Here is a 26,267-nt window from a genome sequence, read left to right on the forward strand (position 1 = left end):
CTTACTCTAGGAAATGGGGAGACGCCGGGTGAATTAGAAGAGACATCTGTGCTTGGCGTGCTGGATCTCAAGACCCACGCTTCTCTGTGTCCACATCGGCCTGCTGGGTGGGTGAGTGGGTGGGGGGGGGGATCCCTCCTATCTCTCCCAGCCTGTCTCAAAACTGGACTTCACAGCAAAGACAACCTTCACAACTGCTCTCTCTCCCTCCTCAGGGTTTGCTTTAGATGCAGCTGAGTCAGAGCTAGAAAAGGTCTGCTGAGAAGCTCGTGGGTAATGCAGAGTTTAACGGGGTGGTGCTGGGGCCCCTTTTCACAAGCTGACACAATACAGCTAAGGTCCTGATAAAAATGTGTGGCAGCATTACAGCTCTGGATTACAAGGGAATGAGTCAAAGAGAGGAGTCAGTGCTATCCGTTAACATCCTGAGCTAGGCAACTTTTTACAAATATTAATACGCAAAGTTTGAGCTTTATTTATTTAGCTTACATGCTAATGAATCAGACTGAAGACTGAGATTAAAACTGTTTTCAATTACTTTAATAGCGAAGTAATACATAAATAAACGTTATGGCTGATTTTGTGGGTTCTAATAGGACCTTGGTGCACCTCCAGAGAATTATGATGAGGGTGGCCAGACAAGGCCAAAGAAATTTTTGGGGTGGCTCACCAAATTGGTCCTTGTGGTAACTCTGGGAAAGTTTAGCCTGTGGCGATGTACTGCATTGCTCCTTTATTCGTTTTTATTAAAAAATAAAAATAAAAAATAAAAACAGTTTGTATCCAAAACATTTAACTTCAATTTTGCAAACACAAACATTTCAGAAAAAGACGTTAGTTATTTCAAATGTTATTTTTAATGTATTTTTTTAGTTTAACTCACTTGTTGCTGTGTTCACAAAAAATACAGAGATAAAACTTTTTTTAAACGGTGAGCAGCAGAAACATGTATTTTTTTCTTTATTCTGATTAGTTTTTTTTACTAGGGCCGGGGCTCGATTAAAAAAATTAATCAAATTAGAGGCTTTGTAATTAATTAATCTAAATTAATCGCATTTTTAGAGTGTTTCTGTTTTAACTTAAACTTCTGTTTTCAACTTAAAGACACGTTGTTTGTGATTGTTTACAGAGTAGTGAGAACACGGAGCGTTCTACCAGCGGCAGCCAGGTGCCTCTCGTTTGTCTGACTACTTTCATAAACTACTGTTAGCAGGGCCGTTGCTAGCTATTTTTGTGCCCTAAGCACAAAGGCTTCATGCCCCCCCCCCCCCCCCGAAAAAAAACAACACAATAACACAGTATGTGCAAGCGAGCGCTTCGCCTTAAATTCTCTTTAATGCTCTTGTATGCACAAACTGCTTATTATTTCCAAAAAGTAGGATTGATATTTACATAATATACTCAACACAGGAACTCCATATTGTTATTATTTAGAACTATGTAACAGATCCACACATCACAAGCACCGGTTGTGGCACATGTTTCTCCAATGTTATTTTCAGATGCTTTTTCAGATCCAGGACCCACTCTGCCTTCTGAAGTGCTGGCTGTGGGCTGTGCTCGGTCTGTAGGTGTGCCTTACTTTGTAATTCCTGGTCAGGGCTGGGTGATGTTGTAGAAGGTTCAGACGTGATGGCTGACAACAGATCTTGAGCTCTTGAACTGCTGGTGGGTGACTGATCTGAACTTTTGGCTTGAGCTCCTCCTTGAATGTACTTGTTCATGTCACGATCCGCCCCTGCCTTCCTGACTGGGTCTCTCTCCTGCCCTGATTAGTCCTTATTGTTCTCACCTGCCCCTCGTTAACCTGCCCATGTGTTCCTAATTTGCCCTGTGTATTTATACCTCCCGTCTTGTACCAGTCTTCGTCGGATCATTTTATGTGCATGTGCTTGTTTTGTCCTGTCGCTCCCCTTCCACCATTAAACCCATTTTTATTTTTCATCCGTGCCTGCTCTCCTGCCTCCTGAACTCTCCACCACACATGGTCCATCATCTCCACACCCGCAATATGACAGTTCATTGAGCCTGCATTCGGTGGGACACGGTCCATCTCCTTTCCTTTTTGTATTGTTTTCTCTCTGTAAACATGCTGTTAACTTGCTTTTCACATCTTCTAATTGAAATCTGTCTTTATCATATATATATTATTTTTTCATGAGCTTGCGTTTGGTGCTCTCTCCCGGCGTGGTGCCCTACGCGCTGCCGCTGACTGTTAGGGCAAAGAATTATTCTGTCTGGTGCTTTCAGCGCTGCACAGATGTTACGTAAATGTTAAAAATATAGCTTACCGCAACTTTTGTAAAGTTTCCGGTGCCACCGGGCAGCTGCAGCAGAGACGATCTCTGAAAAATGTCCACGACACGGACTCCGTTGTTGTTTGGAAGTTTATTTTTTCATAGTTAAGAAAAGAGGCGGACGTGTTTCCTAAATCCTGCATCCGTCCTAGCAAGGTAACTTCGTTCAGTTTTTATTCTGTTTTAGTAGCCATTAGCACTGTGCATTGTTGTGTGCGTCAGTGATATTCAGTCTACGAGGAAATCATGCAATGACAAAGGTTCCGCCTTGCTCGAAATGCAAGCTGTGATTAAATGCGTTATTTTTTTTTACTCGTCATTTTTTTCTAATTAATTAATCATAATTAACGCGTTAAAGTCTCGGCCCTATTTTTTACTCATTAATTGTATTATTTTTATTTTGTTTTACATTTATGTCTTGAATAAATAAGATCAATTTATGGTTAGAGTGAACATTAACATGAATTATTAACACTGGCTTTTGCTTGGGGACCAGCAATTTTCTAGGGCTGGCCATGGCCACCCCTGGCCACCCCTTGGGGGCGCCATTGCCTAGGTCACCAGGATGAGTTTTTAAAGGTGGAACCATTTGAACAAGCACTGACCCTACTTTTTTATTCATATTTTAACTGCTGATAGTTTATTAAAGTCTTTAAAGTGTTCTGTATCTTACGAGGCTACTTAGGCACATGGAAACACGGAGAAGCAGCACATTTAATAAAACATTTTAAAAATATGTTTTTGCACCTCAGGTGAACGCAGAATGATAACTACTGATCAGTGGCTGTCCAAGTTCTTATCGCAACTCCAGGCTCTCTGAAAACATCATGAAAGTGTTTGGCAGGCAAAAGGAGCCCCTGGGACAAAGATAAAGACCACAATGGTCCCGATCACTCGGGTGCAATAGCATTTAAGGTTAATAAAACACAATGTGATGACGAATGAGTCAGTTTGTGTTTCTCTGAGTTTCTCAGACTTACTGGCTGTCATTAACGGACCAATGGAAAGGTCAGATCCTCCGTTTTGACATCTAACTCAGAGTTTTGTCATATTTTCCCAATGGAAATATATGTGAGGTCAGTGCCAACGTTTAAAACAGTGATGAGTAAACGAAACAGGCCATTGATTAGGAATTCACCGTAATGAATCAACTGTTGCTGCAGATCCCAGCCAAGGCTTTCAGAAGGACAAAGCAGAGATGTTTATAGGATCTACATGACTCAGCATGAAGGTACTGGACCTGAGGACTACCTGAGGATATTTAAATCGTCTTGATGTTTCTCAAAACACCTGTTAGGTAATAAAGAATCTAATAGATCCAAGAATTTGTCTCTCTAAAAGTTGCCGAAAAACGGGAAAATCCACGTTTGTTTTGTTGTTTCAACTGAAGCCAGTTGGCGTGGGTCAACCCAATCTTGTTTACGTTCAGTTGTTGGTGTAGCTGAACCCAAATCTGACTGAACTGAGTCTCATTAAGCATTTCCTTTAATAGCTACGACTGCATCATTACCGTAGGTCACATTTACACATGAAACTCAGACTGGAAGCACCTGATCTATTAGAGTAAAACCAGTGCTGTAAAGGGTTAAGGTTGGTTTATGCTTGACACGTCCGCGAGGTCCGCACGGCGAAATTGCGTCATTTTAACAACCACGCCCCTCCACCGCGCCTCCGCACGGCCCAAACTTTCCGCACCGCGCACCTAGGAAAATTTCTAACCACGTGGACGGTCGGACGCGGAAAAACAAGGCGGACCGGCAAGAACTAGTATGGCAGAGGTTCGTAAATACAAACATTTGTATGACTCAGCTCTCAGAGATCACCGTGATCAACATGTTGTAAATAATTCTTGGAGAGGAATAGCTCGCACTGTCGGAAAAGACGAGGACGCTGTTAAAAATGCTGGAATGCCATGTTGTAAACAGCAGTAGTTTTTACTTCTACTATGGTGTAGTGTTGGATGCATGCCGTAGAGCTCCATGCTGCCCCCTACAGTTTGGGAGAATATTGGCTCACCGCAGAGACGAGCCGCATGAACCATAAACGCTGCGAGCTGTGAAGCGCGTTCCATACGCGAGCCGCATCGCCAAGCGGAAAGTAAATGTGTCAAGCATAAACCAAGCTTTAGGGTTACTGCGGGTCAAACTGAAACAACAAACAGAACGAGCCAACTCAAATTAAATAGACTGACTAAGGGTAAGTACATTAGATTAGAATAACTACATTGTCAACAAGCTTAATTTAATTAAGTGGAAATTATCTAAATGATTTTTTTAAGTTCAACCAACACATAATTTCATTGAGTGTACAGGAATAAGAGTTCCTCTGCACCTCAGCAACAGATATCTATGTTCAGAAAACCTGAGGAGTGAGCTAAATCAGCCGGGATCAGCTTGGCCTTATCACCGACCAGGCCACATCTGTGAGGTCATCGCGATCTGCGCCGGATATTTTGCTGCACACCCTGACAAAAACCGGCTAACCGTTCCTGTTCTAAAAGTTCTAAAAGTCTGGATGACGTTAAAAGTTGATAAAGACTCAATGAAACATCCTCATTAAAGTAGAATCCACATTAACACGGCTGAGCTTTTGGTAAAAATGCCTCAGCTGGGGATCTCAGATACAACTGCTGAACACTTTCATTTCTCCATCATGAATCTGATCTGAGGGCTTAAGTCTAATTTGTTTATTTTCTCTGAGGAACCAGTGGCTGACACTAGAAAGAGTGAACCATAACCCCTTAACGTGAAGTCACAGAAACAGACAGTGTGGTGCATTTACGGACCAAAGGGTTATGCAGGGTATCTGCAGGTTTAAGGGAGCCAAATTTAAGACTTTTTAAGACCTTTTTTAAGGCCACTTTGACCAAATTTAAGCTATTTTTAAAAATTAAATTTAAGCTATAATTTCCAGCTATTGCCTGGAACCGGTGCTAACCACATCGTGAACGTGGGATTAGCCATTCAGTTACCATTAAACTTGCACTTCCCCATGGCGCAAGCTCCCACTAGCTTAACCAGCTAATGTGCTCATCTAAAAAAAAATAGCCCCCTTTCACAACCAACTGACTGCGTACGGTTCCGCTTACGTCAACATCGTACACAAAAACTGCTGAACACTAACTAGAAATTCACGGAATTTTTATAGAAATAAAAGAATCTTGTTTATTGGGTCTTTGGTCATTTAAGACCTTTGGAAACTGGATTTAAGGATTATTTGTCATTTTTAAGGACTTTTAAGGCCTTAAATTAGGAAAAGCTAATTTAAGGCTTTTTAAGACTTTTTAAGGACCCGCGGATACCCTGTTATGGTTTTGAGTCCATTTCTCCATTCAGTGTGTGAATCTTACAAAGATGGTTGTCTGAAGTAGAGGAATGAAAACTTTTGGTAAGAATTTGCAGTTTAGGAAAAAGAAATTCACTTTACACTTCTAACTGAAGGAACAGTAAATTAATCCAGATCAGGTCACAGGTGTCCAAAGTGTGGCCCGGGGGCCACTAGTGGCCGTCGGAGTCATTTAGCGCTGTCCCCAGTAGCGTTTCCAGAATAGTGGACTTTTTGACTCTCCAACCCAAAATTGATATAGATGAAAATTTTAATGCTCAGATCTTTACTAACATGAAGCATATTTTTTAAAAAGTACACTGTAAAATAATGTTGAAATTACTTTAATTAATGACATTTTATTTTGTGGCCAATGGGGAGGATTTGTTGCCTGGCAAGCCGTAGTCTGGTCATGAGCAGTGACGGGAACAACGCCGTTTAAAATAACGGCGTTCTTTTTTTGGGTAACGGAATAATCTAATTAATTACTGTTCCCACTGTTGCACCGCCGTTACCGTTACTGGGGACGGGAGGTTGTGCGTTACTATGTGCTTGTCGAACGCTGAGCAGCAGCGTGAGGCTTTCTGACCGCCACACTTCAGCTGCAGCCAGGGAGAGAGAGGTGTCGGTAACGCGCTTACAAACACGATGATGATTGGCCGGGTGGGCGGAGACCCTCACGGTCTCAGTCGCTGTCTGCTGTAGACGCAACAGAGCAGTGATGGGAGTAACGCCGTTTAAAATAACCGCGTTACTAAAAAATATTTCTTTCAGTAACGAGCAAACTAATTAATTACGTCTTCTTTTATCAAAACGTGGTTTCTGTTACTGATAAGGAAATGCGTGCGTTAAGCAGCACGGTGTGTTGAAGCTGTCATCAGCTGATCAGGAGCTAAAGAGGCAGATGTTTTCATCCAAGCGCATCACGGCCGTGAAGAACGAGGAAGACGTGATGAATATCTACGGCTGCAGGTGTGGATCTTCTTAGCGTGACAGCGGGACGTCCTGAAGGTCCGCTCACCTGTTCACCGCTCAGACGTCCTGATCTTCTACCTTCCTAGATCATCCAGCTGTAACCTGTTCCTGATCATGTCTTTAGTCCCGCTGTAACACTGATGCATCAGTCTCAGACGTCATGGAGCTCAGGTGTTATCAGAACTACCTGTGTGTGTTTACCACCCAGCTTCAGCTCTTCTGTGGTTGGGTCTGACCCAAGTTAGTAAATGTGAGTCCTCCATCAGGCTTGTGCCTCTTCTGGTGTCATTTTAAAGTATTTTAATTATTTATTTAACCATTACTAGATTAGCAGCAACAGAAATGCTACTAAAACACACAATTATGTGAAGCTGGAAAAATTAAACTACTGTACAAAATTACATTCATTTCTGTAATTTAACTAGACTGAGAGACCATTTAAAGGCTCGGGAACCTTTACAGGTGTTTCTATTTGCAATTTTTAATTTTAGCTGATTGGGGTCTTTTCAAATATCACACAGTGACCTTTTAATAGTCTAGATAAGTGTAATGTTCCTGTTAGTAGTTCCTCCTGTTACGTGCTTATTTATTTATTTAAATTATTCAGGTTTATAAAAAACATTTGGACACATTATTATGTTCCAGTCATTAATCATTTATATTTCACTATTGTAGTCATTTATAGTAAATTAAGTAAGTTCAATTAGCCCATTTTTCTTGTATTCTTTAATGAAAAAAGTAACTAAGTAGTTATTTTTCTTGGTAATTAGTTACTTTTATAATCTCGTAACTCTGTAATTAATGGAGTTACTTTTTGGACAAAGTAATTAGTAACTATAACTAATTACTTTTTAAATGTAACTTTCCCAACACCGGTCATGACCCACAGACAAGAGCTCAGTCGTGGGGCGACAATGTCTCCGTTCCATTGGACAACGCTAGGACCAATCAGAACAATGAACAACATGATGTAATCCTCGCTACGGAAACCAGTCAACAGGGCAGTCCGCCATACACTGTTGAAGAACAAGTACTTCTGTTTGCTCATGTCTCCAAAAAAAGGCCTGAATCATCTAAAGTTGGGGCCAAAGCCATTTTTAATTAGAGCTGTTTCCTGAGCTGGAGCCAGGGGCGTGTCCATGGAGTGGCCTGGGGTAGCACATGCCACCCTTGGAATCTGATTGGCCACCCCAGGTGCCACCACACTAATTTACATTTAAATAGTCTTTTCATTGTCCACAAAAGGCTTGGGCGTAAAATAAAAAAAGCATAACCATTGGTGCCACCCATGCACAAAGTTGTGCCTCACCTGGGCCACCCCATTTTAAAAGATCTGGACACACCACTGGCTGGAGCCATCTTTGTAGTTTTTCTCCATTGCAGCTCTGGTGCTAAGCTTACCAAAAACAAATGGCTTGGTCCACTGGTAGACCTGCTGAGGCTACAGTGGAGCGTGGATAGGAAGACCTGCAGAATGTTTTGCTACTGCTTTGGTTTGTCTAGATTTCTAGGCTAGGCTAATCGTGCTCTCGTCACGAAGGCTTGGGTAAAGAGGAGGATAGAGTTTTTTCTATTCTGTGGCAGGTACTGCTCACTGAAGATGTTCTTAAAGCACCTCCTGGTTTATGTTGTTTTCTAACGTTCTGAATCTAGCATCACCACACAGTCTCCCAGGCACAGAAAAAAGCTCCTGCAATGATTATTCCACAGTTAGCTGACTCGGTAATGTTTTGGCTGACTGATCTTAGTCTACCTAAAACAGAGGTGTCCCAGTTCAGCTATATTAGGAAAAGGATCCACTTTAAAATCAAACTCCTGGAGCTGCTTCACATCAGGAGTGCACACACAGCGTACAGCTCAGGGCACTCACCATCCTTGCGGTGGTAGGTGATCTCCACCTTGCGCTCCTCAGAGCCCAGCAGCGCCTGGGCCACCTGGGCCACCGCGTGCCGGCTGGTGAACTGGCCGTGCAGGAAGTCGCACGTGCACGGCCTCTGCATGACGTCCGGCCTGGAGAAGCCCGTCATCTCGCAGAAGCCATCGTTGCAGTAGATGATCGCACAGTTCTGCACGCGGGCATTGGCTATGAGGAATTTCTTATCTGTCGTTGGGGAAGAGATAAACGTCAAATTAAAAAAGATAAAAGACACGAGCGTGGAAGGTGTTTTATCTTGTTCTGTCACACACACACACACACACACTTAGAAATAAGCACTTGCTTTGAATTCAGTACAGCATTAAAGTCGCATTTTCCATCACGTTGTTTACCACGCTGATGTTAAACCCTTTAATAAATACATAAAATAATGTTACTGTTATTGTTTTCTTTGTCGCTTGGTGCAAGAATATGATGTCATAATTGTGTAAAAATAGCAAATATTAAGATCAGGGTTATAATACTGCAAAATAGTACTATCTTTTATTCAAAAATCCTTTTAGTTTAGTAGTTTATTTATTTTTGGTGTGTTTTTTTTTCAGCAAAGTTTCGAGCATTTCCTTATAAAATGAATGGAATAAATGTGCTCTTACAAATAAACAACAAATAAACGATAATCATACAAGAACATACACAAATCATTCGAAAACAGTGACATCTATGTGTTGTTTTTGTTTAGTGGTTTATTTTAGTTAAATTTCCTGCATGTTAGATTGCTAATCAGGCTTAAATTTGCCCCAAAATCTCTTTTTTGCTGTAAAAACAAAACGAATCAGAAATGATAAATTAGGTTTAGGTGACAAGATAATTATTTTAACACAAGTTAAGAGGAATAAAAATAGATTTTAAACAAAGTAAACACGAGCATTATTAACACAGGAGCGGTTATATGAACCCTAATGGTGTTTACCCAACATGACCCCGTCAGATGTGGTATCCGGCCTCTAATAGGAGCTCTCCTAACAAGTGCACGCACCAGGACGGGGATACTCACTTTGTCCTTCGAATTTCCGAATAATCACTCCCAAGAATGTGTTTTGTGGCGCAACATGACCTCTCCGCACAGGCATGGTTCCTCCTACAGAGACAGGACGGTGGATAAATCTTTGGCCGAACCCGAGCGAGCCGGTGAGCGGGTGTAAGCCGAAGCCAGAGAGGCTCCCAGGTTTCTTTTGTCAGCACTCAGACATCCTCGTGAGAAAATCTGACTCCTCCGCTTGCTCCTCTCCTTCTTCACCTCCTCCTCCTCCGTTTATTTATTTATTTCTTAAATTCCTCCCCTCCCCTTATTTCAACTCCCCGCGCGCGAGCGCATCTCAGAGGCTCCTTCCCTGCGCTCCTCGCCGACGTGAAGCGTGAAAGAAAGGAAGAGTCGGCGACTCGCAGCATCACCAACATCTCACCGCTGCTCCTCGAGCGGCTCGTCTCCGAGCGCGAGCAGCGCGCGCGCGCGTGTGTGGGGTTGGGTGTAGGAAGCGGTGAGGGGGGAGGAGGAGGTGTTGTGGAAGAAAGACGGATGGTTTCTGAGCCAACACCGACACGCAGAGCAGGGAAAACCCACACTGTAACAGTTTAGGCGTTTAGCTTAGTGCCTGAACAAAAAGCCCAACTTTACCAACCGGATGTTAGTTAATAAACACGAGAACGTAACTGAACGTGCTGTTTTAAAATCTACTTCTGACAGGTGAGTCGTTGCTCCGTGGTGCACCTGCGAGTCACGCGCCCGGCAGCAGAGGAGGGCGGGGGGAGTGACGTCACGCCCGCTCCCAACGCAGGTGCAGGCCATTAACGGAAAACCCTCCTAGATGTTTTAAATGTCGGTCGCGTGCTCAGGTTTCCACCGCAGCCTGCTTACTGTAACACGCAGGGTTTCCCACGGAGCGGAGCAGGGCTCCAGGGCGGCTGCGGCCGGGCTCGGAGGCGCTGTCCACGGTGCTGACCGCACCCGGGAGGGAAGCGCTCTCAATAATGGATGATTTCAGTTTAAAAAATACATTTTCAGCTTTATTCCTTCATAGAGCTCACATGCTCTGAATATATAATAAACCCCTTATAATTAATGCAAGATTCACCTGTCTAAAATATAATGATTTTTGTTTTAGACAGTCAGGGTGGGAGTTTGGTGCCGGTTCACCCAATCCAGAACTAAAGAAAGGACAATAGTGGACCCCGGCCCTTGAACTGTTCATCCTCCTTCCTTCAGGCAGAAGGCTGAGCTGCTGAAGTAGCTCTTTCCCTGTGGTTGTGAGGCTAATGTGTTCTCCTGTGTCTGCACGATTTTGTAGAAGATAATTCTGAAATGTGATTTTATTAATAAAGGGTCATTGTTGGAGCTCAGGCTTTGCTTTGCTAAATTATATCATTGGTTGCTTGACCATTTTAGACTCACTCACGAAGGTGCCGTTTTTTGCTCACTAAATTTCAACGTTGAAATTCAGGTTGATAAAAATAGTAAATAGAGTTCACTTATTTCAGGATCGACACGCTAATAGCTATTAGGACTGCATAAGATCAAAATTCACTGCTGCAATCTTAGAAAGTTGCATTTTCAGTTATATTATTAGCGCAGTTGTTGGACAAGATGGAGAGTAGAGGGAGGTGGATTGCACAGCCCATATCCTGGCCTTTACTCCAACATTCCACCATCTAAAAGGCTAGGTTATCCCGAGTTAACTCTTCAGTTATGCTGCTATAGGCTTAGACATTCCACCATCTAAAAGGCTAGGTTATCCCGAGTTAACTCTTCAGTTATGCTGCTGTAGGCTTAGACATTCCACCATCTAAAAGGCTAGGTTATCCCGAGTTAACTCTTCAGTTATGCTGCTATAGGCTTAGACATTCCACCATCTAAAAGGCTAGGTTATCCCGAGTTAACTCTATAGTTATGCTGCTATAGGCTAGCACACTGCTGCTAACCACTTAAACATTCTTGCTCTCCTGATAATAACTTTTTACTGTATTTAACATAGAAAGTGCTACTAGTTCATCCAATTATTTGTGTGTGTGTGTGTGTGTGTGTGTGTGTGTGTGTGTGTGTGTGTCCACCTTGTCTTCTCAAACCTACTGTCTGTTGTAACAGACGGCTGCTTATACTGAGCAAAGTTCTGTTGTTTTCTTTTTGTTTTATTTTTTTGCTAAAGGGGAGTTTTCCTCTCCACTCTCACTACATGCTTGCTATATGAGGATTGCTGTTAAGTCTCTGACACAAGTCAGTGACTCGATGCAACCCGCTGGTTTTCGATACATAAAATACATTTAAATGGAACAATGAACTGACCTCAATGCACTGATAAGTAAGTTCAGTGGGATTGTTTACTATGTAAAGTGCCTTGAGATGACTCGTTATGAAATGGCAGTACATATAAAAATAAACTGAATTAAATTGAAAGTATACTTTAGTTCACATGGAATTCATTCTCTGGTTGTTTACAAAGGTAAATATCACCGTCATCAGCCAAGTGTGCCACTATATTGCATCAAAGGAAAGTTCAATGTAAAGCTAAACTGCAAATAGATCAATCTTTACAAAACATGTTTTGTCTTAAATGAATCGGTAAAGACAATTTAACTTAAATAAGTACTATTAACTAAAATATATTAATTTATTATTTTATGTTTCTATATTAATCTGTTCATCTTTATGTCAACTTTAAGTGTGTCTGATAAACAGACTTATATATATTTTAAATATTTGTGGATTCATGGGAAAAAACAAGCACGAACAAGCAATTTTTGTGGATTTCAGGCACAATAAAGAACTGGTGGGTGAGGTGCATTGTGGGTAGTCATTTTTTTAGTTATTTTGTTCTATTTTGGGGTGTTTATGCATGTTTATTGTGGGGGATTGTTGTTCTTAGTTACTACTTCACTCAGTGTTGCAAATGTGGTGTTACTTTTTGTATGATGTTGGCATCATAAGTAAGGAGGTTGGTCAAAAGAATGACCACGCTGTACCGTTCCACTTTAATTAATACTATGATGGCTTTGGGTGTTCAGCTCTCACTGGCTGTTAGCATCAATGGGTGTTTGTGAGTCATGTGCAGTTAGCAACACATCTGGGTTAGTGTAGTATGTAATCAGTTACACCCAAAATTTTGAGTTCTATTCACTTATCAAGTTTGAGTTGAAAACATTAACATTTTGAGTATATTTTCTGAATAATATGAGTTGAAAAATGTAGAAAATCTTGAGTGAATTACTCCCTAATTATAAGTCGAGGAATATCAATATTTATAAGATAACATTGAGATAATTTAAGGCGACTGCAAATGTAATTTTTATTTTATTGAAACTTAAAATGTTTAAAAACATCACTTAAATATTTTTGTGTAATCTGTTACAAAGTAAATTTTGAGTTCTGTGAACTTATTAAGGTTTACAGTGTATGGTAGCAAGAACTGGGGCAGAACTTTCTGGATTTAGAGGCCAGACAGATGGCGTGCTTGTGTCTGCGAATGAAAGGTTACGTTCTGGTCAATTTGTTGGTGAAAATTTGAACACTGGTACGCTACACTTACTTTCCAAAGCTGTATACATATCTGCATAATCATTAGCCACTGTGTTATTTATAGAATAAGCTCCACTTTAGTTTAGCTCCTGTGTCCCGAACCCTCTCTCAGATACAGGCTGATGAACTCACCCACGGTCTGGTTAAACATCTGTCTTCAGCCTCTCATCCATCTGCTCCTCGGAGAAAACCATAGATGAGGTGTATGTGTGTGTGTGCTTTATTCAAACACCATCTTTGTGACTTCTACAAAAACACTTTTCTCCTTAGCTTTATTTGTAGATAATGTGTTGATTTTAATGGCTGCTTTCATAACAGCTAGCGATGGGTACCGAATTCGGTACTTCTTAAGGTACCGACCGAATTCCATAGTACCGACGGAGCACCGATTCACGTCATTTGAAACGGTGCCTCGTTTCGGCACCTGTCCTTCATAACGAGAACTTGCCTAGACAGCTGCGCGTGCGCAAGAGCGTTGTGTCGTCGGTCCTCTTCTCCATGCAGCCCTCGCACAGATCGGCTCTCTAAATCTTCTAGCCAGGCGCCGGTCTTACGCAGCACTGTTTCATTACTCACTACTCAGAGCTTATGGGAACCAGGGGAGCAGCTGCATTATTGCTTGGAGGCCGGGTCCAGCAGCCATTATGAAGGTAAACAAAAAAGCAGAGGGCCCTGACAGCTAAAGCGTTTGTGTTTGAAGCTGCTTTCTTACATCCTCGGGTGTAATCAACTAAAACAAGAACTGGAGAATTTGCTTTTCTTACTCCAACTGAAATGGTGCCGGAAACATTCGTGATAATGAAGAGAGAAAATCCACAAGCTAGCAAAAAGGGTATCAAGTGTCAATTTATTAGATATTAAACAATATCTAACATATTTTCTGATGCACTTAGGTAGTTATATAATAAAATAAACGCCACTTGTAGTACTTCAATTATCCACTAGAGGGCCACAAACAGCAGGTTTCAAGGAATGTACCAGTCCTGTTAAAGAGGTAGAGCTGTAGCTGCAGGAGAAGTGAATATACAAATCTGGCGTCACAAATTTGAATCATTTCTGTTTATTATGGGTTGTGGCACGTAAAGGTAGAGGGACAAGTGGTAGTGGGATTTTTATACATTTCAAGAGCAAGTAATTGCATGCACTTTGAGACTTTACAAAAAAATACAAAGGGCAGAATGCCTTCTCTGGGTCAGGGACGAGGTCCTGCCATCAATGAAGGAGTTTAAGTATCTCGTAGCGATGTGTCGGTCGCGAACGAACCGGGAGCCGGCTCGTCATTGGGAGCCGTCCCCTCCCCTCCCCCCTCCCGTCTTGCTTTGGTGAAAGCTACAGGCGATTGGTCAACATGTGTAACTGCGTGTCCAGACTGTTCACACACAGAGCAGTAGGGGCGGGGAAGAGGGAGGATCAGACTCAGACACCCAGCAGAGCACATGCGGGTGGAGGGAGACGAGAGGGAATGAGGAGGAGGAAAAAGGCGAGAGAGAGAGAGGAGAGCGCGACGAAGACAGTGAGAAAATGAGCGCCAGCATTCGGAAAGTGGAGATTTCTGAAAGTGTCCATAGAAATGATAAATATTTGCTATATTGCATTTTTTACATTAGTAAATAATTTTACATATATTTTAGCGTTATTTTGGTTATAAATGTACTCTACGCAACAGAAAATCTGAGGAGCCACTTGGGAGCCGAAAGAGCCGGCTCTTTCTGGTGAGCTGAGACAAAAGAACCGGCTCTCTAAAAAGAGCCGGAATTCCCATCACTAGTATCTCTGGGACTTGTTCACGAGTGAGGGAAAGATGGAGCATGGGATCGATGGGTGGATTAGTGCTGCATCTGCAGTGATGTGGGCGTTGCATCATTCTGTCGTGGTGAAGAGAGAGCTGAGTCAGAAGGCAGAGCTCTCAATTTACCGGTCGATCTACGTTCCTACCCTCACCTATGGTCACGAGCTTTGGGTAGTGACCGAAAGAACAAAATCGCAGATTCGAGCGGCCAAAATGAGTTTCCTCCGCAGGGTGGCTTGGGTCTCCCTTAGAGATAGGGTGAGAAGCTCGATCATCTGGGAGGGGCTTGGAGTAGACCTGCTGTTCCTCCACATCGAGAGGAGCCAGTTGAGGTGGCTCGGGCATCTGGTTAGAATGCATCCTGAGCGCCTCCCTGGTGAGGTTTTCCGGGCACGTCCAACCGGGAGGAGACCTAAAGGGAGACCCAGGACACGCCGGAGGGACTATGTCTCTCACCTGGCCTGGGAACGCCTTGGGATTCCCTCGGGAGAGCTGGCCCAAATGGCTGGGGAGAAGGAAGTCTGGGCCTCTCGACTTAGGCTGCTGGCCTGCTGCCCCCGCAACCCGACTCCGGACAAGCAGAAGAGAATGGATGGATGAAAAAATACAATGAACTCATCTTAAGACATTTTAAATACACAAACACTTGTCCCACGAGGGCTCCAATTGGGACATTTTGATCTAGAATCAGTTAGACAAACATATTTTAATCAGCGTCTCTCTTAAGTCTCCCACTCAAAAATATGTCCAAAACATGACAGAGACACCTTTTCGGCACCAACAGTGTGTGTGTATGAGTTGTGTCAGATGTATATTCCCCAGAAAGTAGAGAAGTAAAAACAAGGTCATTGAAGACTATAAGAGATTCTTTTTAATGGGATCAATCTTCAAAGTGAGAGAGGGGCAAAAATACCTGTGAGTGCTACTCGTTTTCTTCTGCTTCTTGTATATCTCTCTGCACAACCATCTGGATATTCACTGTTTTATGACAACCCATGCCTATAAATAGCTCCAAGTGTATTTACTTTCCATTTATCTTGGACATTACTTATCTGTTTGTGCTCTTTATGAGCGTTTATCCACCCAGCCAGGTTTATGAGACACGGGGTAAGACGGAAATTACCTTTTAGCTCTAAGATGCTGATAAAAGTCTGATAAATAATTAAGTGGAAATGAAATAATACACTAGAGAAGAAGAAGAGTGTAGAGGTAGCACACACGGGGCTCACAGCAAATATTTGCTTTGGTTACTGTAGTTGTATTTTACACTCTACCAACCTGATGCGAATCCTGCCTGTCAGTCCTAAACGGTCGAGCTTCGTTTAAGTACCAAAGCTACTTTGACTAATATATAAAATGTATTATTGTTATTTTTTTTTAACCTTGTCCTGTCTGGCTGTGAAGCAAACAGAATTGATGTCTGAATGCTGGTAACAAGCCTTACAGATTTACTCTCAGGTGGAGCATCAAAGCGTCTGCTTTTAATGTCACGCCTGATACTTAAAACTTTATTGTTATTGTTTTTGAATGCTTTGTAATTCCGACCAGACACGGAGACAGAGATGAAAGAGAAAGGAAAAGACAAAAGGTGGTAATGGGGGGGGGGGGGGGTCCACAAAAATAAACAATAATGAACAAGAGTCTGCTTCTAGACCTGCAGAAAGAGAACAAACAGAAAAAAATGGCACACACAACAATACATCAGGATGAAGCTATCACTGTGTCAACCTGATGATGAAATATAAAATCAACATTGTTTAACTGAACAATCACACGATAATAAGTCATAGTGCATTTAGTGGCAACGACAGCCTTAAGACCTGTGTTTAACGTGCCCAAGCCCATACTTATGACAGCACCATGTGAGCACCTGTGTGTGTACACGCGCTTGTTTATGTAAGGTTTCTCTATAGGAGCGTCCAATAGTATTCAAATGTATTATTATTTATTGAGATATCTAGTCTGACTGAGTTTCTGTGAGGCGTTTTCTGTTGGATTAAAGGTCTTGTGCTATTGTTCAGGGGCGGCGTTAGGCCCAGCTACTTGGGCTGAAGCCCCGGATGTTTCATGAAAAGCCCCGGATCTCAAACGTGGAAGTAACATGCAGTACCAAAGTCCAACAGAGAGGGAGCAGCTGGCAGTAGTTTGTATACAGCCTGCCTGAGCCTCCACCACTGAAGAAGAAGCCCTTCAGCAGCCGGCTTCTTCTGCACTCTGCCTGAAACGCATGAGTGAAGATGGACATAAGGAAGTTTTTTAGACCAAAAGTACCGCGACAGAACCCCAGCTTTGATGAGACTGGTGTTGACTCAGGTTTGTGAGTCTTATTTGAAAATATTTGTTGTGCTGCTGGTTTGCCTAAAGTTAGCTTACTATCAGGTAAAGTTGTTGGAGAAAGAAAGGGAATATTTACCATCATCTCACACTAAACACTAACAGGAACAATACTCTGCCCTGAATATGCTTAATATGTAGCTTCAGTTGTCGGTTGGTTCGCTGGAGTTTTTGACAATTAAAATTGTGCCCAACCACATTTTCAAAGTTAAACACATTTCTTTTAAAAACGGTAGTTTCTGCTTCAGCCCTCTCCCCCCTCCCCCTGCACAGCAGCTGCAAACTCACTGATGCGCCTGCAGCCTCTCGGAGTTCCTGCTGCTCTAAACATTAAAATAATTATTTCATTTTCTGTTCCTCACTTCTGATTACCTTCAGTGGTGTCTGTTTGTTGCAACCACCAGGTACAAAAACTAACTTGTTTTTATTTGACTATTTTTCTGTCCTGCCTGTTTATTATCTTCCTGCATCTCCTCTCAATCCTAAAGAAAAACTGCTACCTGGGTTCGTATATATTCATATTATGAGTTACCTTTGAACTGCAGTTCTAAAAGATCTATCGACCGCTAAAACAGCGGAGTGCTCGCTGGCCGCACCGGTGAGGTGCGTCACCGGAGGACAAAACAGGTGATGCGCTCTGCTCCACAGCAGCGAAATGCATCAGGCACAAATAAAAGACAGAAAGCATAAAAGGAAATGAGCCGACATGAACGATCGCGTGTTAAATTAGTTTTTGGGGTGGCGACACCTGATTTGATAATGTTACTGTGGCCGTGCTCAGGACGCAGATGTCTGGAACGTGTCAACAATCAGAGCTTTGCATGCGCAAGCTGGTTAAGGTTAGGATGGGGGTGAGGGGGAGGGTAAATTGCAAGAGGGTAAAGGTCACAATTTGGTTAAATGTCCGTTTTACGGCGGGCGTCAGTACCGACGCTCTGGCATAGCGCGTCACCTCCCGACGCGCAGGAGCTCGTCACCTGCTGTCTTTTCCGAGGACTGCATCTTGTCGGTCATTTTCACGTGACAGCGACTAGTCTATGAAAGTCATAAAATGTCACTACAGAGCAGTGAAGTCGACTAGTTCATACAACCCCTACTTTGCACTCAACAGATCTCTTTGATCTGCTCAGAAGTAACTGATGAGGTGAAAAAGTAGGAAGCCAGGCAGCAGTTTTTCTGGAGAGTTTAGAGGAGATGCAGGAAGATAAGAGACAGACAGGACAGGAAAATAGTTCAATAAAAACAAGAAAACAAAACAAAGTGTTGAAAAGTAAAATGTAGTTAGATTTATCTCCACTACACTTTTTTACCTGTATAAAACTATAAGTTACACACATACATTTGATACAATTCAGATCACCTTCAAAACTCAGTCACACACCCAGGGCCGTTTCAAGGCATTTTGGGGGCCAAGGCTGCCCAGCTTTGCCAATGTTGTGGTAAAACAAAAGGTAAAATAATTTCTTATATATATATATATATATATATATATATATATATATATATATATATATATATATATATAATTTGGGCAGCAGCAGCTCAACAGGTTGAGTGGGTTATCCAGTAATCAGAAGGTTGCAGGTACCTCTACAAATAACACAAGTCTGAATTTGCTCCTCTATGTTGGGGAGTTGCTAATGCTAATGTTAGCTTCTACTAGCCGAGGCGCGCTCTGCTGTCTTCTTGTGGGCGGGGCTATCAATACTAATTTTCCCTGTGACGAAGGTCCATCCGGCTTTTTTTGGCCCAATCTGTTTTTCTGGTTTTTTTTTTTAGTGGCCAATGCGGGAAAAGGGGTTGAAAAAAACAGCTCACTGTGTGCATCTCAGAGTGACAAATCATATTTGAAAGCCAGAACTATTACAACGTTTTTCAGGGTAACTCTAATTCATCTTTTAACTGTCAAAAATATCATAAATGTGTGTTTTGATAGTTCACTAGCTGATTTTAGGGTTAGGGTTGAGTTTGGTGACAGGAGGATCTGGTCTCTGCTGATGATGTCCTCTTAACACCATCAAACCGTGACCTTTAACTCTTGCTGGGGAGGTTAGCAGCTGAGTGTGAAGCAGCTGGGAGGAAGATCAACATCTCCTAATTCGTGGCCATGATTCTTAACCAGAAAATGGTGGATTACCAACTCTGGGTTAGGGGAGCGGTCCCTTCTCAAGTAGAGGAGTTTAAGTACCTTGGAGTCTCGTGAGGGATGGAGAGAATGGGAGATCGACAGACGGATCGGGGCGTTGTCTGAAGTCATGCAGATGCTAAGTCGCCTTTCACTTATCTAACTGATGAAATAATTAGGAAATTGGTTTAAAAATCTGAGTTCGAATCTCCAAGTCCTCGTACTCTTTCATCAAACGGGATGTAAAATAAAACCGCAGTCCCACTGAAGCATTGTTCCAGCTAAACGCAGAATACAGCATCTCTATATAACGATGTTCCGTCCGACGCAGAGCCTACAGGTTGTCTCTCCTTTAAAGGTCAGTGCTGTCAAGACAGTTTCATATTGGTCCCAGTTAAAAATTAGTGTTAAAGTTCACCAACATTAAACCTATACTTACTTCGCCCTGAGCAAAGACAATCTGGTAAAATGAAGTTACCGCAGTGCAACATCTTTCCTGGCTTCTTGGAAGTGGCTCCAAGGGATGAAAGTCTCCTTCTAACTGCGCGCGGCGACGGATGGGATGGATGTTGTTCTGTGGGCTTCGGCTGCGCTGAAGCTGAAAACAACACAGCTGAACGAGATTCTATTTTAGAGCTGAGCCAGCAGGTAAATGATTATCAGCGTGCCCCGTGGGATGATCACCATTATTATGATGTATTAGATGTCCGCTCTGTGTACACAGTGGAGTGTAACCTTGCCGAGAGCCCTGCTTGCTGGTGATGTGAATACTGCAGGTTGTGAGAGGCCATCTTTCCTGCAGAGAGGAGCTCCAGATTTGGTTAATTGTGAGTTGAGAGAACCCCCTCTCAACCTGGACTCTAGCCCCCTTGACACCAAACAAACATCTAGCTGAAATGCACAGAATACCAGCTGCTGGGATTTTAAACCATGAAGGAAATTAATTATTGAGTCAATAGAAAAACAGCATTTCCCCTGATATGTCAGCACCAGATCACTTAAAATTGGCCTCAACAAGCAGGATTTATGGAAGCCTCTTTCTGCCAAACAGCTTCTGTCCTGTTTATGTGACACCAGATTTAAAGGTTAAGGCCAACAAGAGATTTATTCTCTTTATTTATACATTTGACGTTGTTAATTACGCAGTCTGACAACAAACCTGCTGTGTTTTTCTCCATTACTGCTCTGACCAGCGTACGAAAGAGGTCTGGCTAACGCCGACTTGTGCAGCAGTTAATAAATCAATGCTACGAATGATTTCTTACGTTAATAGTCAAACAAAAAGGATGGTGTGTTGCATCCACAGAGGTCAAACGTAGGCAGCAATTATTTCTTCAAGAGCAAGTCACCCCCAAATCAACTTTTTTTCTGATAAACTATATAAATGCGTGTCTAATCGTGCTGCAGACACGTGTAGTCAATAGTTTTGCACTTTAGTGCATTTGAGTTAAAATTTTTATTTTCTATCTAAAACTATCAGTGTTGTGTCGTTGTCAGGTAAAAACTCTGCACTGCATTTGAATTTAAATCTGCCATCGCTATTGGCTAAGAGGTACCCTAGAACGTTAGCTGGTACCATATGATGTCACAATGTCGTTGTGAGCCTGTGTGTGTGTATTTGTTAGCAGCTCCGCCCTCTCGGTTTGCTGTGGCATTTTTCAAACAGGAAATGGGAGTTGAGTAAGAATCTGGTAGGGTGTGACTTGCTCTTTAAAGGTAATTGTTGAGGTTTCATTGGTCTAGACCAGAGGTCCTCAACTAAATTTGTTTAAGGGTCGGAGTTTTTTCCAGCAGACACCGTGAGGGCCAGATGTTCTTGAAAGTAAAGTTCAAGTATTATTGTATCATAATTTATTACCCAATGACTTTGTTTTCCATCTAAACCGTTTTGATTGTAGTTTTAGCTGTTTGGAGTACATGAACAATTATTGATATTTGGGATATGAATTTTGCTGCTAAACTTCAAATTCCTCCGATCGGTGGCCATTATGGCCCAAAGAATCGGGGTTGGATAGGTCTGGCCGGCCAGATTTGGCCCACCAGTTGAGGCTCACTGGTCTAGACCATGGGTAGGCAATGCCTATCCTCAAGGGCCACCATCCAGTTTAAGTTGTTTCCCTCTTCCAAAACATTTAATTCAATGGTTGTGGTCGGAGGATGATGGTTAGAGGGACCGACGGGGGCAGTGCTTGTCAGCCTCGCCAAGAGTCAATAAGAGGACAGAGTCATGAAATGGCCCAATCTCTGAAGCGTGCGTCCATTGGAGGTGGTGTTATGCTCCACTATAAACACAGTTAAAACAAGTTGTTGTTGTTGTAATCCAGCGTGTTCCTCGTAATGAAAAAGGTGATTGTGAGATCAAACCACTCATAATTATTTATATCCTACCAATAAACAAACACTACTGTCGTCAGACATTTCCGTGGCTTACCTAGGCGGGTATAATAATGGCAGTGATTATGATGCTGCTATTTCAGCAACAATAATGAAGTGTAATCACACTTGTCATATCAGCATGTTCCTCTGTGGGTAAACGCTGTCTATTTATTTAACCACATGCAGCCCAATTGCTACCGCTGCTGGACAGTATTGGACTGGAGAATATCCCCCCATTGTAAGGCGTGCTTGGTACATTCATTTTTAGCTCAATATGTGGAGCAATTTAGCCTTTAGGCCCTAATTCTAAAATCAGTCTTCGTCTTCGTCTTCCTCCGCTTATCCGGGTCCGGGTCGCGGGGGCAGCATCCCAATTAGGGAGCTCCAGGCTGTCCTCTCCCCGGCCTTGTCCACCAGCTCCTCCGGCAGGACCCCAAGGCGTTCCCGGACCAGATTGGAGATGTAACCTCTCCAACGTGTCCTGGGTCGACCCGGGGGCCTCCTGCCGGCAGGACATGCCCGAAACACCTCCCCGGGGAGGCGTCCAGGAGGCATCCTGACCAGATGCCCAAACCACCTCAACTGGCTCCTTTCGATCCGGAGGAGCAGCGGTTCTACTCCGAGTCCCTCCCGAATGTCCGAGCTCCTCACCCTATCTCTAAGGCTGAGCCCGGCCACCCTACGGAGGAAACTCATTTCGGCCGCTTGTATCCGCGATCTCGTTCTTTCGGTCATTACCCAAAGCTCATGACCATAGGTGAGGATTGGGACGTAGATCGACCGGTAAATCGAGAGCCTGGCTTTCTGGCTCAGCTCCCTCTTCCCCACGACAGATCGGCTCAGCGTCCGCATCACTGCAGACGCCACACCAATCCGCCTGTCGATCTCCCGATCCCTCCTACCCTCACTCGTGAACAAGACCCCGAGATACTTAAACTCCTCCACTTGAGGTAGGACCTCTCCCCCGACCCGGAGGTGGCAAGCCACCCTTTTCCGGTCGAGAACCATGGTCTCAGATTTGGAGGTGCTGATCCTCATCCCAGCCGCTTCACATTCGGCCGCGAACCTACCCAGCAAGAGCTGAAGGTCAGAGCTGGATGAAGCTAGGAGGACCACATCATCCGCAAAAAGCAGAGACGAGATTCTCCTGCCACCAAACTCGACACACTCCACACCACGGCTGCGTCTAGAAATTCTGTCCATAAAAGTGATGAACTGAATTCTAAGATCCATCCAGGGCAAATGGTTGCCCTTGTGTGGTGATGTCCTGGCATTTCTCTGTTCTAAGTTTTTTAAAGGTGCCAAATGCATTACAGCATTCTTCTTTCTATCCAACCTTTATTCTTGCTTCCAGTACTAATTTTGGATTTGTATCTCAAAAGCTGAGCAGAAAACACATCTGAGTTTAGGTATGACGGCGTTACTAAGGCTGCTCTAACGGAGCCAGGTCCTGATGAAGGTTTGTTCATGTCATACTGGAGTTTACCTCTCCGCTGTTGCTAGCTGTGAAGACACTGAAACACCAAGTCAATGACTCCATACAGTCTCTGTGGTTTCCTCACATGGGAAACTTTTAACTGTCATAATAACTTGAACTCAATGCACTGATGAGTAGACTCATCTAGAATGTTCTCTTTGTAAAATGCATTGATGGCACTTGTGAATTGGCCCTATATAAATGATCTGAATTCATTTCAATCATAGTCACCATTATGGGCCAGTTGTTACCATGGCAACTCAACTTATTGGTACCATGGTAGTCCTAATGAGACACTGTTACTGCGTTGATTCCAATGAGCCACTGGAAGCAGCTTAAATGTTTGTTTTGAGCGTGGTTCCTCTTCGTAACTCTAACCTTAACCCTAACCCTAACTCCTTACACTTCTTACAAAGTTCACTCATCAAAATGTTGTTACTTTTTTCTTAGCTTACATTTGACAAAACTTAAGTCCAATTTTACCCTGGGAGGGCAATAACCACATTAAGACCCTTAACTCATTCGCTGCCAGCGTTTCTCGCTGTTTTTACTGTATTTTAAGAGTCACAGAACGCGCTAGGATGATTTTGATGACAAAACAACCAGAACAAAGCGGAGACTCACCTCTTACATCAGGAAGAATCTGCGTGTTTCGAGCGTTATCCGTTCTTTCATAATCCGTTGTTGAATTGTGATCGGCAGAAGCTTTTCCGGTTCGCGCCTCACTTTTTTTTTACAGCAGCGGCCCAAAATGATCTCCTAACACGTGGATTTTCTGCTTCCTGATCACGTGATGTGTGACGTATGCGGATGAAGATCGGCTTTAGAGCTGAGATGTTTGTTCTCACGGCGCGGGGGCTCGTTCTGATGCCCACACAGTGAAAACATGCAAATGACGACTTTAGTCGTCAATGGCAGTGAATAAGTTAAAATTTTTCTACTTGTTGTTTATCATTGATTTGGCCCTGGACAGCTCCTTCAACCACAGAATGCTACCGTAGGTCATTCATCCCCTCCAGTGTTATTTTCATTGACAAAATATTTTCGGGTTTTTTTTTGCATGACAAATACATTTTTGTGGACTAAACAAAATTAAAACATCCATCCATCCATCCATCCATCCATCCATCCATCCATTTTCATCCGCTTATCCGGAGTCGGGTCGCAGGGGCAGTAGCCGAAGGCGAAAGGCCCAGACTTCCCTCTCCCCAGCCACTTGGGCCAGCTCCTCCGGGGGAATCCCGAGGCGTTCCCTGGCCAGGTGAGAGACATAGTCCCTCCACCGTGTCCTGGGTCTACGTTTAGGTCTTCTCTTGGTTGGACGTGCCCAGAAAACCTCACCAGGGAGGCGTCCAGGAGGCATCCTGACCAGATGCCCGAGCCACCTCAACTGGCTCCTCTCGATGTGGAGGAGCAGCGGGTCTACTCCGAGCCCCTCCCAAATTACCGAGCTTCTCACCCTATCTCTAAATCCCTTTTCAGATTGACATTCTGGAATATGTGTGGACAATTCAGTCCGTTTTTTAACCAGAACTGTGTTTTCAGACACACCACTTTTGTACCGGAACTTGTCCTTTCGGCTGCCTTCCCACAGCAGGGAAAAGTTCCAGATGTCTGAGGGGGAGGGGGTGGTAAGGCTGTACCCAGATATTGCGTAAACATGGTGCGGTGGGCGTACATGCATCATTTACCCAAACAAAGCCATTCAGTCAAACATGGCAGACGAAGAGATAGAATTCCTCTCACTGATCGGACTTATGTTAAGCATGATTCTGCGCACACGAAGACGCATAAGAGATCTGGATGATGAAGCTCAATGGTTAAAGGAATCACGGAAGCGCTCCGTCGCGCGTCTAGACGGTACCGTAGGAGGCGAGCTGCCATGCTTCGCCGCATGCTACAGGAGCGAGCTATCTAGGTGCGCACAGCGTCCCCCGGCCCCCTCCTCCTCCCCCTCCTCCCTGTCTGGAACTCGACCTCCCCAGTCTGAAGCAGCCACCGTGTCCGTGACAAGTCCGGACCTGTTACTAGGGGCGTCGTCCGGTTTAATTACGGAAAACGTTATCCGGATGTTTGTGTTCAGATACAAAGGTCTTACGGACAGAGTCCGGAACATTTCCGTTTTTCATGGCCTGTCTGAAGGGGGCTTAAGGGAGAGCCCAGCCACCCTGCGGAGAAAACTTATTTCAAACACTTGTATCTGCGATCTCGTTCTTTCGGTCACCTCCCAAAGCTCGTGACCATAGGTGAGGGTAGGAACGTAGATCGACCGGTAAATCGAGAGCTTCGCCTTCTGACTCAGCTCTCTCTTCACCACGACAGACCGGTACAACGCCCGCATCACTGCAGATGCAGCACCAATCCGGCTATCGATCTCACGCTCCAGTTTTCCCTCACTCGTGAACAAGACCCCGAGATACTTAAACTCCTCCACTTGGGGCAGGACCTCATCCCTAAAGTCACTCTACCATTTTCCGAATCAATACAGACTAAATTATGACGAATAATGACGGAAATTTTCATTGACGAAAAAGAGACAATGAAAATTGACCAAAATGAAAATCCAATCAAAAAATGGAAGAGATGAGAGACAGGAAAAAATAATCCATCTGCAAATGGAACAGGCGGGACTAGACGAGAAAAGAACCAATCACAGTCCGGAGCCGGCTGCTGCTTGAACAAGCTAACCGCTAACCAGATACCATCTATTGATGTTTATTCCAATAAAAGTTTTGTCTGAAGGGAGAAAATGTCGGCAACCAGGACTAAAAGCAGTAGCTGTGACAATCTAAAAAGTATTTGTGTGGTGAGTACACATCCGGCGGTTCCCCTTTTTGTTATTTAATTAAAGAAAAGTTTGTGTTGTTAGCAGCTAGCTGGTGGGGGTGCGGGGGGTGGGGTGGTGGTGTTTGATCTCAGCAAATGCAGCACACATCTTTTTGTCATCATTTGTATATTTGTGATGCTGCTATGGCCGATATGTTCAGCGCTCTGGGACCTAGCGGTGATTTTGTGAAGAGAAGCGTTCTTGATCAATCAATCAATCAATCTAATAAAAATTCTAATTACTACACATGAAAAACATTCTTACCTTTAGTTTACCTCCGCATAGAGTAACACATTTCAA

The 26,267-nt window shown here is 43.4% G+C and overlaps 1 protein-coding gene across 5 annotated transcripts in view; it reads right to left on the reverse strand.

Moving 5' to 3' along the window:
• The window catches only part of LOC107380961 (voltage-gated inwardly rectifying potassium channel KCNH7), a 164,386-nt gene extending 154,474 nt beyond the window's left edge, over positions 1–9,912 (reverse strand). For all 5 annotated transcript variants that reach the window (XM_015952389.3, XM_054743248.2, XM_015952388.3 and 2 more), the window contains exons 1-2: positions 9,527–9,912; positions 8,467–8,697 (exon numbers count right to left, since the gene is read on the reverse strand). In XM_015952389.3, the coding sequence (XP_015807875.3) occupies positions 8,467–8,697; positions 9,527–9,602 (307 nt within the window). In that variant the 5' untranslated portion in view covers positions 9,603–9,912. The remainder of the gene's footprint in view (positions 1–8,466; positions 8,698–9,526) is intronic.
• Positions 9,913–26,267: the final 16,355 nt, after the last annotated feature.

Source organism: Nothobranchius furzeri, chromosome 14 (genome assembly GCF_043380555.1).
Source record: "Nothobranchius furzeri strain GRZ-AD chromosome 14, NfurGRZ-RIMD1, whole genome shotgun sequence".
Lineage (NCBI taxonomy): Eukaryota > Metazoa > Chordata > Actinopteri > Cyprinodontiformes > Nothobranchiidae > Nothobranchius > Nothobranchius furzeri.